A 17,247-nucleotide genomic window follows, 5' to 3' on the forward strand; every position below is an offset into this window, starting at 1 on the left:
TACCCAGGAGGCATCGGTACTAGATGCCCAAACCAAACCGCCTCTGCTGGCCTCCTTACTGTGCAAGCTGCCAACGGCTCCACTCGGTCTCTCCTGAGTGACTGAGCTTCTTACCCTGCTATCCGTGGGGGAGGTGCCAGCCTCCCTCCTGAGAAAACCCATCTCGGCCCGCTTGTAACTGCCATCTTGTTCTTTCGGTCATCATGACCCACATTTCATGACCGGCATAGGTGAGGGCAGGAAGGGAGATTGATCGGTAGAGCAGTGGCTCGGCTCAACAACAACGGTGCGGTGCAGCGAACACGGTACTGCTCCTGCCGTGCCCATTCTGTGGCCCATCTCCCACTCCGTCTTCCTCTCACTTGTGAACAAAACCCCCCGTGGTCAGTGTTTTAGTGGCGATTTTGTAACTGGTGGGGATGCTATTTTAACCAGTGGTGGAAGACTCATGTTTTACCCATTAACACATCCACCACCAAGGGCTAATCTCATAATGTACTCACCAGTGCCAAGGTTTTATTGTTGTTTTTTGTTTTTTTCAGGTCGCCATAGGCCCCGTTAAAATCCTTTAGATTGCCCGATCCACTGTTTGTAAACAACGGGCACATGTCCTGGTGTCTACTCGTCGAGACCGCGTGTCAAACGGAGCCGCCATGTTTGAGTTCTGATCGTTTATGTTAACATGGGAAATGCGAGGATGAAAAACTACATGTCCTGTACAGGTTTTACAGGGCTTTTTGTGTACGACTTATAATGGAGGCAGACGGGAAACAAAAAACGTGATCGCACTTCCGGTCGATTTCGGGTGGTGTTACACTGAAAATGGTCCCCCTGGAAAATTGAAAAAAAAAAAAAACGAAAAAAACGAAAAAGCACCACAGCCCGTAGGCTACGGGATCGGCGCTTAACCGTTGGATTTAACGGCCCGTAGAACTACGGGCCCGGCGGTCAATGTGTTAAGACCTGAAGCCGATTCTACATGTCTCCTAAATCTCAACAGTATTCTGAAAAAACGTATGTTTCTATATCAGTGGTGCTCAATCTTTTTCATGTCAAGGACCCCAAAATGATATGTATTTGGCCGCGGACCCCCATCAAAATATGTTGTTCCAGGGACCCCCAGAAGCAAAGATTTGAATGTTCGCTTTAAATATATATATATTTCAAAGATTTGCACACATTTTCAAGATTTTTCAAAAATAGCAGATCTACAAGTTCATAGCGCGGCACCGAGTGCCGCGCTATGAACTTGTATATCTGCTATTTTTGAATAGCCCAAAGTGTGAAATAATGCTTTTTAGCTCAAATCTAAAAATGACACAGTTCCAGGTCTTAATGGGTTAAGTAAAAGTTAGATATAAGGGGCGGCAGTGGCTCAGGGGTAGAGTGGCTGTTGGAGAGGCCAGATGGGAACACTGTATTTGTGAAGGTCTTAACCCCTGTGTGTCGTGTGTCTCTCTTTAGGACCCCCAAGGCCGCCATGTGAAGACCTACGAGGTGTCCCTGAGAGAGAAGGAGTTCAACAAGGGTCCCTGGAAACAGGAGAATGTGGAGGCTGAGGCGTCCATGGTCATCCCTGGTGAGTAGAGATGGTTTGCCGCGTTGCTAATTTGCCAACTTATACATATCGTTGCTGTCGGGGCAGAAATCTCCATACGTTTTGTGTTTTTTTAATGTAAATTACAAACTTTCCTCTTCTACCCCCGGATTTGAACCCGGTTTCCTGCGCAAGTGCTGACATTTTTTCCATTTATCTAATAGAGTCTGCCTGCTTGATCAGGGGGTCACGCATCTGTGTCATTTTTTGATTTGAGCTGAAAAGCATTATTTTACACTTTGGCTATTCAAAAATAGCAGATATACAAGCTCATAGCGCGTGCCGCGCTATGAGCTTGTAGATCTGCTGTTTTTGAAAAATCGTGAAAATGTGTGCAAATCTTTGAATACATATTGTTTCAAAGCAACATTAAACATTTTTAACTCAAATCTTTGCTTCTGGGGGGTCCCTGGAACAAAATATTTTGAGATGGGGGGGTCTGCGGCCAAATACATTTTGGGGGTCCTTGACATGAAAAAGTTTGAGCACCACTGATATAGAAACATACGTTTTTTTCAGAATACTGTTAGGATTTAGAAGACATTTTGCAGAATCGGCCTCAGGTCTTAATGGGTTAAACCAAGTTACCGAGTGCCTCTTTAATGTGGAACTGCAGACAAAAGAACCATCAGTTCTCACATTAAAGCTTTAAAACACTACAACTACATTAGACTAGCTGCACACACTCGAGTGTCAATATTAGAGAGATGAATATGCAGCGAAGACAATTTATGCAGGATTTGACACAAATAAGTCCCCTGGGTCACGCACAGGGCTGTCTTTGATAAACGGCGCTGTCTCCTCACTCACCCAAAGTGTTTCACTTGAGAAGAATTATAACAGATTGTCAGCGTGTGAAATTGTGTTTGGAGAGTGAATGATGGTCCATTTACGGCCTGTCTTTCAGTGCCGGAGCCATTTGGGGGTGCTATAATCATTGGACAGGAATCCATCACGTACCACAATGGAGACAAATACTTGGCCATCGCACCGCCTACTATCAAGGTGAGTTTATTATTATTATTATTATTATACAAGGACGCTTTTTCAGTGCATTTGGAATTTTTTGTCTGTCTGTCTCTGCACAATAGCACTTTACATATTGGATGTTACTTTAGCTTTTATGTCTTTTTGTGGTGTTTTACTTTTCAATGAAAAGCACTGCAGCCTGGTTGATTTCAGATGATTTCTTTTTTGTATGTGGAAGATACTGTTAGGGAAAAGCTACTGGGAGATATTTATTTTATAAGTTCGACACTTTTGTGTCCAACATAATGATTCAGTTGTGTACGCACTACTAGATAGCCAGATTATCGTGGATGGTGTAGGTGGAAAAAACATGTCGATACAATATGGACAGTACGTCAACACACACACACACACACACGCAGCAAGACAGAGATTTTGTTTGATTATGTTCCTCTCTATGTAGTCTCCTTCAGATGAGAGATGAGTCAGAATCGTGAGTCAGAATTAAACCCAGGACAATGGTGTTGTGTGGCTGGTGTGCATCAACTGGTTGACCTGTCTAAGAGTGCAACCATAATAAATAAATGCCTTTTTTTCACAGTATATTATAAGTATATAAATTAAAAACAGTGTTTCCCAATCAATGGGTCCGGGCCCATTTTTTTGGGTCACAGACCCATACTTTTGAGTAAATACCCCATTTTTGTTTTGCATTTCCTAAATTATTAACCCTAACGCTTGAATCCCACCAAAAGAAGTGTTGCTCACGCTCTTCATTGTGCGTGGAGGTTTGTGTGTGACTTTTCTCGCCAAACCTGGACACAGCAGGACATGTGGTCAATGTTTCAATGAGACTGTGCACGTAAAAAACTATTTAGGCCCGGAGTGGGGGAAAAAATTCGCCGGCCCTGCGTGTCTGTCCGGTCATTCATTAACTTGCGCACCCTGGGGTTTTTCAAGCTTAACCCTATATCTTTTTATTAGCGTTTTTGTGAATTCAGGCTTGGCCACGTGGCTATGGGCTCTGTTGTCACGGTTACGGTCCCCGGCGGGCTATGAGATCAGTAGCCCAACTTGACTTCGGGGATACAGACACACACACACAACGGCACAACGGACACCGCTACAAAGTTATACAGGACGGAAAGGATTGACAGATCGAGAAGTCGATTTAGCGTCCGGGTCCCACAGACATCCTTTTGTATAGGCTGAGGGCCCGCTTTTGGTTATCAATCATGTCCATAGCACTCGCATGCTTGTACGCCGGGGTCCTCAATGACCAGAGGGCTGTCTCACACAGCCATGAGCCAATGAGCAGCCTCCTCTCCAAAAACAGATTCAAAAAGAGTTTTGAAAATCTGAAATAAAAAATAAAAGAAATACAAAAGTAAATAAAACCCATGAATAAAAAATAAATAAAAATGAATTTCAATAGTGAAAATAGCAGATCTAAAAGCTCCCCATGCGATAACAACACGTTGTGAGCTTGTTAGACCGGCTATTTAAAATTAGCGCTTAACCCATTTTGGGCGGGAACCCCTGTTTGTAACTATACCTTTCAAGACGGGAACCCTTTTTGGGTTTCCTGTTGCTACGTACAGCATATAGCAACATAATGTTTTTGTCATTTTTTTCAGTTTTTCAGAAAACTTAGGTCAGGATTTAGAAGGCGTTTTTAGAATCTGCGGTTAAGTGGTTAATTCATGATGGATTCTTTTTGGGGGTGTTTCGTGTGCAGTCTCCATAGCACTGAAAAGTTTTGGGTGTTTTTTAAAACAGTCAAAATGCCCCAAATATTGACATCTCTTTAACACGCATATTATTATTATTTAAAGCCAGTGTGTCTCAGATGTACGGCATCACTTTGTTCTCAGAGTTGAGTGTTGTTCAACGTGTTGAAGATGAAGACGTGGGTCTCTAACTATGTGCTGAAGCTCAAAGACTGTCTCGTGTCTATAATTAGGAGTGTTCTCTCACTCTCACTGCACCGCTGGGCTCACTTCTAGATGGAAGGTTTCACTTTTGTTTGTGCTTGATCGTACACTTCAGCACCAGAGATGCACCGGTACCACTTTTATCCTTCCTGATAATGATTCCGATACCCATAGCTTGCATGTGTATCGGTTGGTACAGAGTACCGATCCAATCCAATATTTTTTTTTAAAGCGAACATTTTTAACAAAAAAATTTGCTTCTGGGGGTCCCTGGAACAAAATATTTTGAGATGGTGGTCTGCGGCCCAAATACATGTAATTTTGGGGATCCTTGACATGGAAAAAGTTTGAGCACCACTTATATAGCAACAAACGACAACAATTATATGTACTAGAACAGACCCGTCGGGGGATATGAGCACCCAAAGTGCGTCATGGTCCTCTTGTTTCATGGCACATGGTAATAATGGTCAATGGCTGTGCGTAAATGCAGATCAATTGCTCCAGCCATTGAGGAGAACCGGGCAGAAGAGATTTTGGGGGACGTGCTCACTCACAGAGCTTTGTAGAATTATAGGAGGATTTGACCGCAGACCAATTATTCCAGAAGCAAAGATTGGAGTTACAAATGTTCGCTTTAAAAGAATATATATAATGAAAGATTTGCACAAATCTTAACCATTTAAAAAACATAAATTGCAGATCTACAAGCTCATAGCGCGGCACTCTTTGAGGGGACTTTATCAACGAATCCACACAGATTTTGTTTTAAAATCAGCTAAATCAATTAGTCCGATTAGTCCTAACTCTAACCCAGGTAACCCTAATATATAACTACGGTGTCCATGCCAAAATAGTGATCCACAAGCTGTCAACGCGTTGTGAGCCTGTAGAGTGGCTATTTTCTGAAGTCTATTAATTTTTATTAAAATGGATTAAATCAATTGGTTCAATTAACTGTTGAGCTCTTTGTTCATCATAAACAGCCGTCTGCTAAATTAATTAAGTTAATTTGTCTGTTTGTGTTCCGTCAATTCCTCTAGCTTCGTTTTCCCACGGTAATATCTACATTCTACAGTAGTACGCCGTCTTCAACTGTTGAGGATTTTAGAAATATGCTGATAACTCGGAACAAGTCAATTAGCAGCAGCAAAACCAGCTTTAATTAACGATTGTAACTGGGCTGTTTTCCTCTGCTAAACCAGTGTTACTTGCAACAAAACAGATTTTCACCCCAAACAGTAAACATTAATCGAGGAGCAAACATCTTAAGGGCTGAAGTCTGCCTTTTTCCCCCTCCTAAAGCCCAGTTCTTGCTTACAAGGCAAGACAACACACTTGACTAAAGCATCTGGAAATGTTCCAAAAGCTGTTTAATGTTCCTCATTTGGCCTCAGCAGCAGCAGCACGTACAGTAAAACAAATTCTGCTTGTTGAAGTGTTTTCTGTACTGTCTCCAAAACTGTATGCACCACGGTCAAGCTCACACCTTAGATCCAGGCCTGCCTGGCAGACATTATGAGCCAAGTGTTCTCATACATGAATGGAGTGTTAACACATTCAATCCGGGAACGAATACTGCTGTGTCATTTTAGATTATTTTTTAAGCTATAACCATTATTTTATACTTTTGGCTATTCAAAAATAACCGATCTACGAGCTTGTAGGTCAGCAATTGTTTTTGAAAAATCGTGAAAAGCTGTGCAAATCTTTGAATATATTACGTTTTTTAACATTGATTGCCTAGATCGAGTTAATTCGCTTTTCAAATCCATCGCTTGCGTGCCGCAATTCTGAAGAACGAGTTAACTCGGTTCTTTGGAATTTTCATTGTTTAATCTGTGATCGCGCTGTTCTGTTTATTTTTCATCATCGGTTGCGTTTTCCACTTACGTCACACTCACCCGGAGCCGGATGCATAACAAGATTCTGTTTCCGGGTCACATTTTTTTTCCCTGGTCATTTTCGGCCAGAATAGGGAAAAACAAGTTTTTTCACACGGTATAAAAAACGAACAGAGAACTCCACTTCTATTTTCTTTGGTCTGGGTGACTAACAGTCATCGTCGTCGTGTATCACAACGGTCTAGTCGGCGATCGGCGATTGTCGAAAACGTCACATCCGGTTATGACGTATTTGACTGTTTGAGCCTGTTTGGAGGGGGTGAGTGAGTCAGCGAGTCATCGAGGTGTCAATTTGCTGCTCTCTGCTGGTCGATCCTTGTATGTGTTTATAGCCGCAGCCAGAGAAACTTAAATTAATTTATAACAAAATAACAAAAAAAATAAACACGCAAATCGCTGGCAAGGGGTTTGAGTACATTATGAATAAACTCTGGCAGTCAATGTGTTAAAGCGAACATTTTTAACTCAAATCTTTGCTTCTGGCTGATTCTACAAATGTCTTCTAAATCATTTTATTTATTTTTTACTTATGCTGCTATAATATCAGTGGTTCTCAAACTTTTTTCATGTCAAGGACCCCCAAAATGACATGTATTGTTCGCGAACCCCCCTCATCTCAAAATATTTTGTTCCAGGGATCCCTAGAAGCAAAGATTTGTACACATTTTCAAAAAATAGCCGATCTACAAGCTCATAGCGCGGCACTCGGTGCCGCGCTATGAGCTTGTATATCTGCTATTTTTGAATAGCCCAAAAGAAATCTAAAAGTGACACAGATGCGTTCCGGGTTTGAATGGGTTAAGCAGCTCGTTGCTGTTGCTATGCGACTATTGAAAACCAATATGTTATGAAGGTGAAATCATAATCTTCTTTAACTTTGAGTGCCTGACTGTGTGGTCTTCCATTCGTTAGTATTCCACTCTGAAACCAAGTCTATTCCACTCTGAAACGAAGCCGTTTCTCTTTCATCGTCACAATCACACAGTGGCACTTACAGTACATCTTTGTGTGTGTGAATCAGCTCCTGGTGAACGTTCTTGTGAATATTTAACAAGACGCACGCATGAACATGTACATGCATTCACAGGGTGTTCCACTAGCGCATACATGGAGAACTGGCGGTCCGGGGGCCACTTTCGGCCCCCCCACCTTCACTTAATGCGGCCCGCATGTTAATATCGGAATACTGATATATTATTGATTTCAGCTGTTACAATTCCAAACATGACCCGCTTTAATTACTTCAGTCTATATTAGTAGCTTAATGTCTTTTTTATGTCCAATGTATTTGTATTTAAGTCCATAAATTTAACATAAGGATAACTAAGTGCATTTTTAATTAAATTCAAATGTTACTTTTCAGGATTCCAATTAAAAATAAATAAAAAATAACACAAACAAATCAGGATTCCAATTAAAAAATAGCAAAACAAAAGACAGGATTCTTCAAAAGTAGCACAAATAGCAGATCTACAAGCTCAAAACGTGTCGCACAGTCGCACTGCGACACGTTTTGAGCTTGTAGATCAGCTATTTTTGCTACTTTTGTGTGACATAGAATTGCCCGACAGTATATGCAATGTGGCCCTCTGGAGTGAGTGTGGAAATATAGTGGCCCTCTCCATCATCAAACTTGCCCAGCCCTGAAGCGTGTACAATGTCCAGCGAGCTGGGCCCAAAAAATAAGTAGATGCAAGGCGTTGTGCACACACGTGCGTGTGATTGTGGATGTTTTTATGGCTCTATTTTCCATGCTTGAGCAGCTTTCTCCAGATGAAAGCACCCATTACTTTAGATGAGGTTTTCACATTTTTTATTTAACATACTCTGTAATATGATAAAATAAAAGTGTTCAATAATATCACATTCATACACTATGAGAGGGGTGTAGCTGTCGATCAATGGGATGTTTTATTGAGACCATTGTTATATTTGACACGCATGATCTCATTTATCCATTATTCTGTTTTAATAAGTAGATTGATCCGTATCACCCATTAAGCCTGATGAAATTCTGATCTTGTTACCACATTGCACTCCGTCTCTGCCTACCCTTTCACACCAAGCTCAAATAAGGGCCTCATAGAGAACTGCTCATTTAGCCAAGGTTTGATTTCGTAACAAGTGCTCAGATGCCAGTTAGATGCAGAGCTCCTTACACCAGGGGTCTTCAACGTTTTTCAGGCCAACTTTTTTTTTCTTCACTTGGTCTGCTCTTTTTCCCCTCTACACCTATATACCTCTTTGCCAAAAATAGCAGATCTGCAAGCTCACAACCGCCTCGCGCTGCGAGTTCTCCTCAGAAAAGGGATGCTAGGGTTCAAGTGGTTAACTCTTTAACTGCCAGAGTATATACAACTAAATAAGGCCCAGACTGCCAGAGGTTTTTCGATTTTCTTACCTTTTCACTGTGCTTCCGGTGGGGGCTCCTCACTGGCGGGTGATTCAGTAGGATACAACAGCAGTGACAACACAGAAATGCCTGAGGGGCTAGGCCTGTCACAAGTATTACATAATCGCCTCATCACAATTATTTGTGATAATCGCAATTATTTTTGCATAATCGTCATCATCGTTTCCATGTTGAAAAATGTTCATACATTTTCAATCATTTTCAAAAGAATAGCAGAAATAGCAGATCTACAAGCTTACAACTCGTCACAAAGTGACACGTTGTAAGCTTGTAGATCTGCTATTTCTATTTTTTACATTTTTTAAGTATAAAATGATTATGTGTCAGTAATTTCTTTGTATACGTTATTTGTCATATCTGCATTGTACAATTTGTGATTTTAAATTAAGCCTAAAAACCAAACTGAAATCAAAATTGTATTCATAATGCTCAACGACAAAAACACAATTAAATCGTCAGTCACAATTAATTGAGTGACAATTAATCGTCAACTTAAATTTGTAATCGTGACAACACAGAAATGTCTACTTACTTACTTATGCCTATCGCTCCTTTTCATGGAGCGTAGGCCGTTGACTACAGTCGGCCAGAGTCCTCTATCCTGGGCCTTCTTTTTCCAGCTGTTTCCATGTCAGTCTCCAGGTCCCTGCGCCAGGTGTTCTTTGGCCTTCCCCTCTTTCTTGTGCCTGGCGGGTTACATCTAAGCAAGGGCTTGTCTCGTGATGCTGGTATTGGGCTTCCGGAGTGTGTGGCCAATCCATCTCCACCTTCTTCTCTTAATCTCCTCTTCCACTGGTGGTAGACCCGCTCTCTGCCAGAGAAATGTGTAGGGGGGAGGAATTAATTAGCATAATCACGACTAAATTGGGGAGAAAAAAGATTTAAAAAATAAATGAGAAGTATAAAAAGTTAGTTAAAGAAAATAGCGTGCTGGAGATGTTTTAATGTATGGCTATCCGGGCTGGCAGCTGGCGCTTATGGAACACCCTGGCATTGGTGTGAGCTTGTAGATATGCTTTTTTCTTTTGAAGATTTCCGACTACAGTATACAGACGTGCCCAAAATAGGTTCACACACACCAGGTTTAAAGTGGCTAATATTGTTTGACACTTTTTATGCTCCATGGTCCTGGAATCAGTTCCATATAAAGACGCTAAACTGGAGCACTTAATCCCCTTTGGGTGATTTTTAAGAAGTTTACTTCACACTAAAATGAGGTCTGTAGCCGTGTTACTTGAGTTTGTGTGACTGTATTTAATGCAGTTAAGCGGTTCTCAAACTTTTGAAACTGTAAACTTGATTTAAAGGACCTCTATAACTTTGAGAGTGTACAAATGGAACCAGAATTTGGGCCCGTAAGAGTCAATTTGGTTCCATTTGTACACTCTCAGAGTAACTGACCTGTAAGGGCACATTTTGGAACCCTGAAGGTCCCTGGACCCCACTTTGAGAACCCCTGATTTAATTTTTTTTTTTATGTGTTTCGCTTTCTTGTTCGGTAAAAGAGAGAACAATTGTCAATGGGACTGGTTAACCCATTCAATCCGGGAACACATCTGTGTCATTTTAGATTTCTTTGGGCTATACAGAAATAGCAGATATACAAGCTCATAGCGCGGCACCGAGTGCCGCGCTATGAGCTTGTAGATCTGCCATTTTAGAAAAAAAAATGAAAGTGTGTGCAAGTCTTTTTAAACAACATTTGTAACTAAAATCTTTGCTTCTGGGGAGGTCCATGGAACAACACATTTTGTTGGGGTCGGCGGCCAAATATATGTAATTTTGGGGGTCCTTGACATGAAAAAGTTTGAGAACCAGTTTTTCAGAAAACTAAGTAAAAAGATTTGCACACATTTTAAAAAAAAAAGCATCATAGCTCTGAGCTTGTAGATCTGTTATTTTTGAATTGCCAAAGAACTGTTACAATGACACAGATGCGTTCCCGGTCTTAATGGAATCAATACACAGTAAATAAAATAAATAGAAACAAACAAACCAAATTGTGGACCTGATATATAACCACAATGAAGTGAAAAGCTTGGCATTGCTGTTCCTTGAGAGTTATTGACTGTCACAACATTGTGTGTGTGTTGCAGCAAAGCACCATAGTGTGCCACAACCGGGTGGATCCCAACGGGTCCCGCTACCTGCTGGGGGACATGGAGGGACGTCTGTTCATGCTGCTGCTGGAGAAGGAGGAGCTGATGGACGGAGCCGTGGTGCTGAAGGACCTCCATGTGGAGCTGCTGGGAGAGGTGGGTACATGTCTCTGTCTCTACAGCTGTCTGTCTCTGGGCGATCTGGGAACCAAATAAAAAGGAAAAACAGCGCCCTCTGCTGTTTTTTACTTATTCACTTTGGTCTGCCTTCAGCCTTTCACTTCCGGTGGTGCGACTATGTTTTCATTCCCACTAACAATATTTCTCCACGGAGCACTAACACCAATTCTCCCAAAGAACATGGATCGTTTTGGTTATAAGCCCACTTGTTTCTATGATGAAAGAGCAAGTTAAAATGTTACTAACTTTCCGTGGTCTTGTCGGCTTCGAGGACGCTATTGTTAAATGAGTTTCGGTTTGTTTCTAGTGGGGAAGGAACGGCACACACGTAAATCCCGCCCACTACATTTGATTGGGTAAAGCGCGGCCTGCTTCCTGATCTGACAGCACGCCCACTTGTAACCAATGCGCACGGGTTGTCAACACGGCTACCGACAGATTCAAACGCAGAGCAGAATTGGTTCTTGAGAGATTAGTCTCTGGGAGAGGTGGGGACCTGTCTATGTCTCTGTCTCTCCATCTGTCTGTCTCTGAAGGACCTGCATGTAGAGCTGCTGGGAGAGGTGGGTACACGTCTCTGTCTATGTCTCTCCATCTGTCAGTCTCTGGGAGAGGTGGGTACATGTCTCTGTCTATGTCTGTCTCTGTCTCTCCATCTGTCAGTCTCTGGGAGAGGAGGGGACCTGTCTGTCTCTCCATCTGTCTGTCTCTGTCTCTCCATCTGTCAGTCTCTGGGAGAGGAGGGGACCACTCTCCGTCTCTCCAGCTGTCTTTCTATCGCTTTCTTCCGTTTCTGTCTCCCTCGCTGTCTCTCGGGGGGGGGGGGTGATAATTTACGATTCTGTGCCTATCGGTACATAACTCGGGACGGGGCTGAGTAGGCTCAGGCGAACCTCGCAACGTTCAGCACGGCAACTCGTACGCTTTAGCGCTCGCTCGGTGGTGCTTCTCGTGGCTCAAGTTGGCTTGTGACTGCGCCCCTCAGTCGTGGTCCAAAACTATACTTTTATCGGCGAAAAAAAGTAGTCGGTGGTTGTTGGGAAAAAGTAGTGTCGTCACCGTTCCCAACTCTTCTAATGTAGAGCGAAAGAAGCCCCGCCCAGTAGGGCGAGGCTACTGTGTGACGTTGGAAGAACGCTGGTCGCGGCGAACACGGACAGAAAACAGCTCTGCGAGTAAACGCCAGGCGTTCAGCCTGAAAGCTAACCCCACAATCCAGCTCTTTTCACGGGCGAACGTGTGCGTGGCACAGTGGTGTAAAGTAACTAATTACATTTACTTAAGTACTGTACTTAAGTACAATTTTGAGGTATTTGTACTTTACTTGAGTATTTCCAATTTCCAATACATTTAACTTCTACTCCACTACATATCAGAGGCAAATATTGTACTTTTACTCCACTACAATTATTTTAAAACTTTAGTTACTAGTTACTTTTCAGATATAAATGATGATATTATAAAACATTCATTAACCACTTTAGCCCTATGTTATATATAGGCTATTTGAAAATAGCAGATCTACAAGCTCACAACGTGTCGCATCGCGACGCGTTGTGAGCTTGTAGATCGGCTATTTTCAAATATTTTAGTACTTTTACTTTTGGTTTTACTTTTGGTACTTTAAGTACATTTTGTTACCAATACTTTTGTACTTTTACTCAAGTAAATTTAGAATTCCGGACTTTTACTTGTAACGGAGTACTTCTATATTGCTGTATTGATACTTTTACTTAAGTAAAACATTTAAGTACTTTTTCCACCACTAGCGTGGCACGAGCACGGGCGCGTCGGTTTCACGGGATCGCACACAGCCTGCCGCCTCGCCCTTCAATTTGTTCGCACTTCCCAACGTTGTCGTCCACCTCTCATTGAAGATGAATTAGTAGGCGTGTCAATCGTCCCTCCTCCTACCCCTCTCTCCCTCTTTCTCTCTCTCTCCGTCTGTCTCACTGTCTCTGTCCATCCATCATGCTCGCCTTCTCCGTCTTTCATTTGCTTGTTCACCTGCTCTCTTTTTGCCTTGTGGCTTTTGTGGCTGTCAGGCAGAAACCTTGTATCCATATATACATATATATCCATATAATATGTATCCATATTTCATTTATGTTCTCATACATTTTTATGTTTTATACTTCAGTGTCCTGTCAGTGTCCTTAAGAGCGAAAATAACTCACTCTGCCAAAAGGAGGGTTTTTTGGACATACAAGGTTTTACAGCTTGGTCTGTTTCTGTGTGTGTTGACTGACATCTCATCATTTAGTCCCAAAGCATTCCGCTGCCTGCATCTAATCGCTCGTCTCCTCGCGTCCACACGCTCCTTCAGAGGAGCAGGGAAATTGTCTCCTCTCTCTGTGGGGCTGTTTACAAGTTCTCACCTCTTCCATTATACGTTGCTTTAGAAGCAGCAGTACAATAAGAATATACAACAACGCCCGGAACCGAGTACCGTGTTGCAAAGCAGACAGTCAGTGCCTGGCAGGTGGCTGCTAATGACTTATTGAGGCGTTAGCTAGCAGAGAGCTCCATGCTACACTATACTGAATGGCTGTGGGGCTGGTTATTTATCAGGCTGACTGTGTAGGAGTGCTGCATGGGCTCCAAAAACACATTCATTACAAAACATGCTTTCAGAGTCGATATGCTCGTCAGGGAAGGTGGTGCACTCTCTGACAGGGGCTGCTGAAATGGATTCTCATCCAGTATATTATTGGGCATAACAGCCCATAGATGTTGATATGTTTCTCAGGGATGGGCAGCGTATTGATATCGTCTCATCATTTTGTTTTCCATCACAGTGCATCACAAAATATTAACGGAATTGTCAGAAAACCAGCAAAAAGAAAATGTGAATATTATGCGAATGTTAAAGAAGTAGTTCACCCAAAAAATGACTTATTTTCTATCAATTACACATACCTTGAAGCATTTAATTATTGGAGATTTTTTTGTTTTGGTCACATTCCTGAGTCAATAATTTGATGATAATAGAGCACCGAAGTCTGACGTAATTTACACATCCTAGGTTTGTCTACCTGGTTCGCGGTTTTCCACCCCCATTCTGAATCCCCATAGACTTATTAATATCGTGTCAAATAAGAACTGTGTTACAAAAATAAACAAATGATCCCGGCGGTTTTACTCTTATGGATATGAAGCATCAACTGACGGTGAGAAAACGCTAATGTTACTTCCGCCGAATTAGTTAAATTATCGCCAGAAACAGACTGTATCAAATATAAGTGACTGACTATCATAAACGAGACAGAGCCTCCTCCCTGACTATATCGCTGAGAGAGTTTGTTTATTTTTGGACCACAATTCTTATTTGAGACGATTCTAAGATGACCCAATGTTATTCTCCATAGAGAAATTACTTTACAAACCAGGGGATGAACGAGTGACGTCAGGACTTCTGTGCTCTATAATAAAGATGCTAATGTATCCGGTAGGAGACACAAAGGAGACTCCTTGTGTCTCCTACCTGAGAGACCGCCAGTTCTCAAATTATTGGCTCAGGAATGCGATAAAAACAAAAAAATCTCCATGAATTCAATGCTTCATGAGGTGTTTAATTAATTGAAAATAAGATTTTTTTTGGGTGAACTACTACTTTAAGGAGATGGTTCATGAGATGAGCAGCAGGTGGCACTGTTTCTCAAGTCTCAGGGGAAGACGCATGTTATTATTAGACATTAATTGTCATTTGATGCTCTCAACATGGACTGCCTGGTTGCCCGTCGGGCTGTGCTTTTTGTCCCCTGGTTTGAGCAGAGGCTGGTGAAACGTTTCTTTCATTCAGGCTGTGTGTGGAAACACTATTCATGAACAACATTAAGTTCCAGACGTGCTTGGATTGGGTCGTTACTCACAGTACAGACGGAGTACCAGTTCTGCTGTGTTCTGCCCACCTGAGCAGCACCCTTATTACTTATGTATGGAAGCCCTGTGCACCTTCTGCTGCACTTTCCCAACACTCACAGAAGTACTCGCATGTTTTACTTAAGTAAAAGTATTAATACTGCGATGTAGCATAATCTGCTGATATGATAAATAAAAACAATTGATCACAACAACAAATAAATACTGCAATGTAGATATACTCTGTTACAAGCAGAAGTCCAGGGTTCAAAATATACTTGAGTAAAAGTACGGGGGCACGGTGGCGCAGTCTTCAGCGATGTCGCCTTCTCCTCCGCGTCATCAGCGCCCATACCCTAGGTGGGGTTGGCGAAAGGGCCTACTCTGTGTGGAGTTTGCATGTTCTCCCCGTGTCTCCTAGGGTAGTTAATACCCTCACAAAAACATGTAGTAATCCTGGTCGCTGGAGGGGAAAGGAACTTGTTGGAATAACGTGTTCCTTCCACGCACTACGTCCTACCGGGGAAACTCCCCCCTGTCAGGTGTTAAGAAGGTCAGTTGGCTCTCATGCATTGAAGGAGGCATGAGCTTGGGCTTAGGCTTAGGCTGTGGGGGGAGTGTAGCGCCCAGGATCACTTAGAAAATTGGCACCGGGTGAAAAAGGGTTACAAAATCGTGGGCTTGAATTGTGAGCTTGAAGAGCTGTTATTTTCAAATGGCCGAAATCTGCAAAGTAACTAGTAACTAAAGCTGTCAAATAATTCTAGTGGAGTAAAAAGTACAATATTTGCCTCTGAGATGTAGTGGAGTAGAAGTAAAAGTATTGAAAAATGGAAATACTGAAGAAAGTGAAAAAAGGCTAAAAGTTTTACTTAAGTAAAGTACTTGAATAAATGTACTTAGTTACTTTACACCACTGCTGTCCAGTGTCCACACAGTCTTCTTGACTGAGGAAATCCTAATAAAAGTATGGATTTTATTTGGACCAAACTGTCACCCTAGTTTCAAAAGTTAGGCACAGTTATTGACCGCTAGATACGAGGACAAAATTAAAAGCATCACTAACGGACTACAACTATCCCGTGATTCGATTAGAACGATGAGACCCATAAAACAAATAAATATCAATACGTTGCCTAGCGCCCAAAGAGACCAAAGTAACATTCACAGCGTAATATCATCATCAGTTTTCACTGATATGGATGAAATACTGGATGAAAAAATCCATTCCAGCAGCCCCTGTCAGAGAGTGCACCACCTCCCTGACGAGCAGATGGACTCTGAAAGCATGTTTTGTAATGAATGTGTTTTTGGAGCCCATGCAGCACTCCTACACACAGCCTGATAAATAACCAGCCCCACAGTCATTCAGTATATAGTGTAGCATGGAGCTCTCTGCTAGCTAACGCCTCAATAAGTCATTAGCAGCCACCTGCCAGCCACTGTCTGTCTGCTTTCAGTTCCAGGCGTTGTTGTATATTCTTATTGTGCTGCTTTCTAACCCGCTCAATCCGGGAAGGCATCTGTGTCATATTAAGATTTCTTAGGCTGTTAAAAAATAGCAGATCTACAAGCTCATAGCGCGGCACAGAGTATGAGCTTGTAGTTCTGCTATTTTTCAATTTCAACAAATCGTGAAAATGTGTGCAAATCTTTGAATATGTATATATACATTTTTAACTCAAATCTTTGCTTCTGGGCGTCCCTGGAACAAAATATTCTGGTCCATGACATGAAAAAGGTTTGAGAACCACTGATATTATAGCAACATAAGTAAAAGAAGACATAAGTACAATCCTCAGAAGCATAGATTTTGGTCAAAAATGTTCGCTTTTAAAAAACATATATTCAAAGATTTGCACATTTTCACAAAAAAAAAAACGTAGCTGATCTTCAAGCTCGTAGCGCAGCACTGCTATTTCTTTATAGCACAAAGCTTAAAATAATGTTTACAGCAAAACATCTAAAATGACACAGCTATGCGTTCCCGGATTGAATGGGCTAAATCAACGTGTAATGGAAGAGGTGAGAACTTGTAAACAGCCCCACAGAGAGGAGCCCATTTCCCTGCTCCTCTGAAGAAGAGAGAGGAGCCCATTTCCCTGCTCCTCTGAAGAAGTGTGGACGTGAGGAGACATTATGATGCAGCAGAATGCTTTAGGACTAAATGATGAAGCTGTCAGTCAACAACACACAGACACAGACCAGGCTGAACTCGACTGAAACTCCACAAGCAAGTCATCTCTGTCGGATGTAAAACCCTGTATGTCCAAAGAAATATTTATAATAC

The 17,247-nt window shown here is 42.0% G+C and overlaps 1 protein-coding gene across 2 annotated transcripts in view; it reads left to right on the plus strand.

Moving 5' to 3' along the window:
* The window catches only part of ddb1 (damage-specific DNA binding protein 1), a 119,266-nt gene that overhangs the window by 11,790 nt on the left and 90,229 nt on the right, over positions 1-17,247 (plus strand). For both annotated transcript variants that reach the window (XR_013933526.1, XM_080434512.1), the window contains exons 5-7: positions 1,465-1,579; positions 2,505-2,602; positions 10,914-11,072. Coding sequence is in view for 1 of the 2 variants with exons in the window: in XM_080434512.1 (XP_080290638.1) it covers positions 1,465-1,579; positions 2,505-2,602; positions 10,914-11,072 (372 nt within the window). In the remaining variant the exon portion in view is untranslated. The remainder of the gene's footprint in view (positions 1-1,464; positions 1,580-2,504; positions 2,603-10,913; positions 11,073-17,247) is intronic.

This window comes from Gymnoscopelus braueri (assembly GCF_963280865.1).
Source record: "Gymnoscopelus braueri genome assembly, chromosome: 1".
NCBI classification, from domain to species: domain Eukaryota; kingdom Metazoa; phylum Chordata; class Actinopteri; order Myctophiformes; family Myctophidae; genus Gymnoscopelus; species Gymnoscopelus braueri.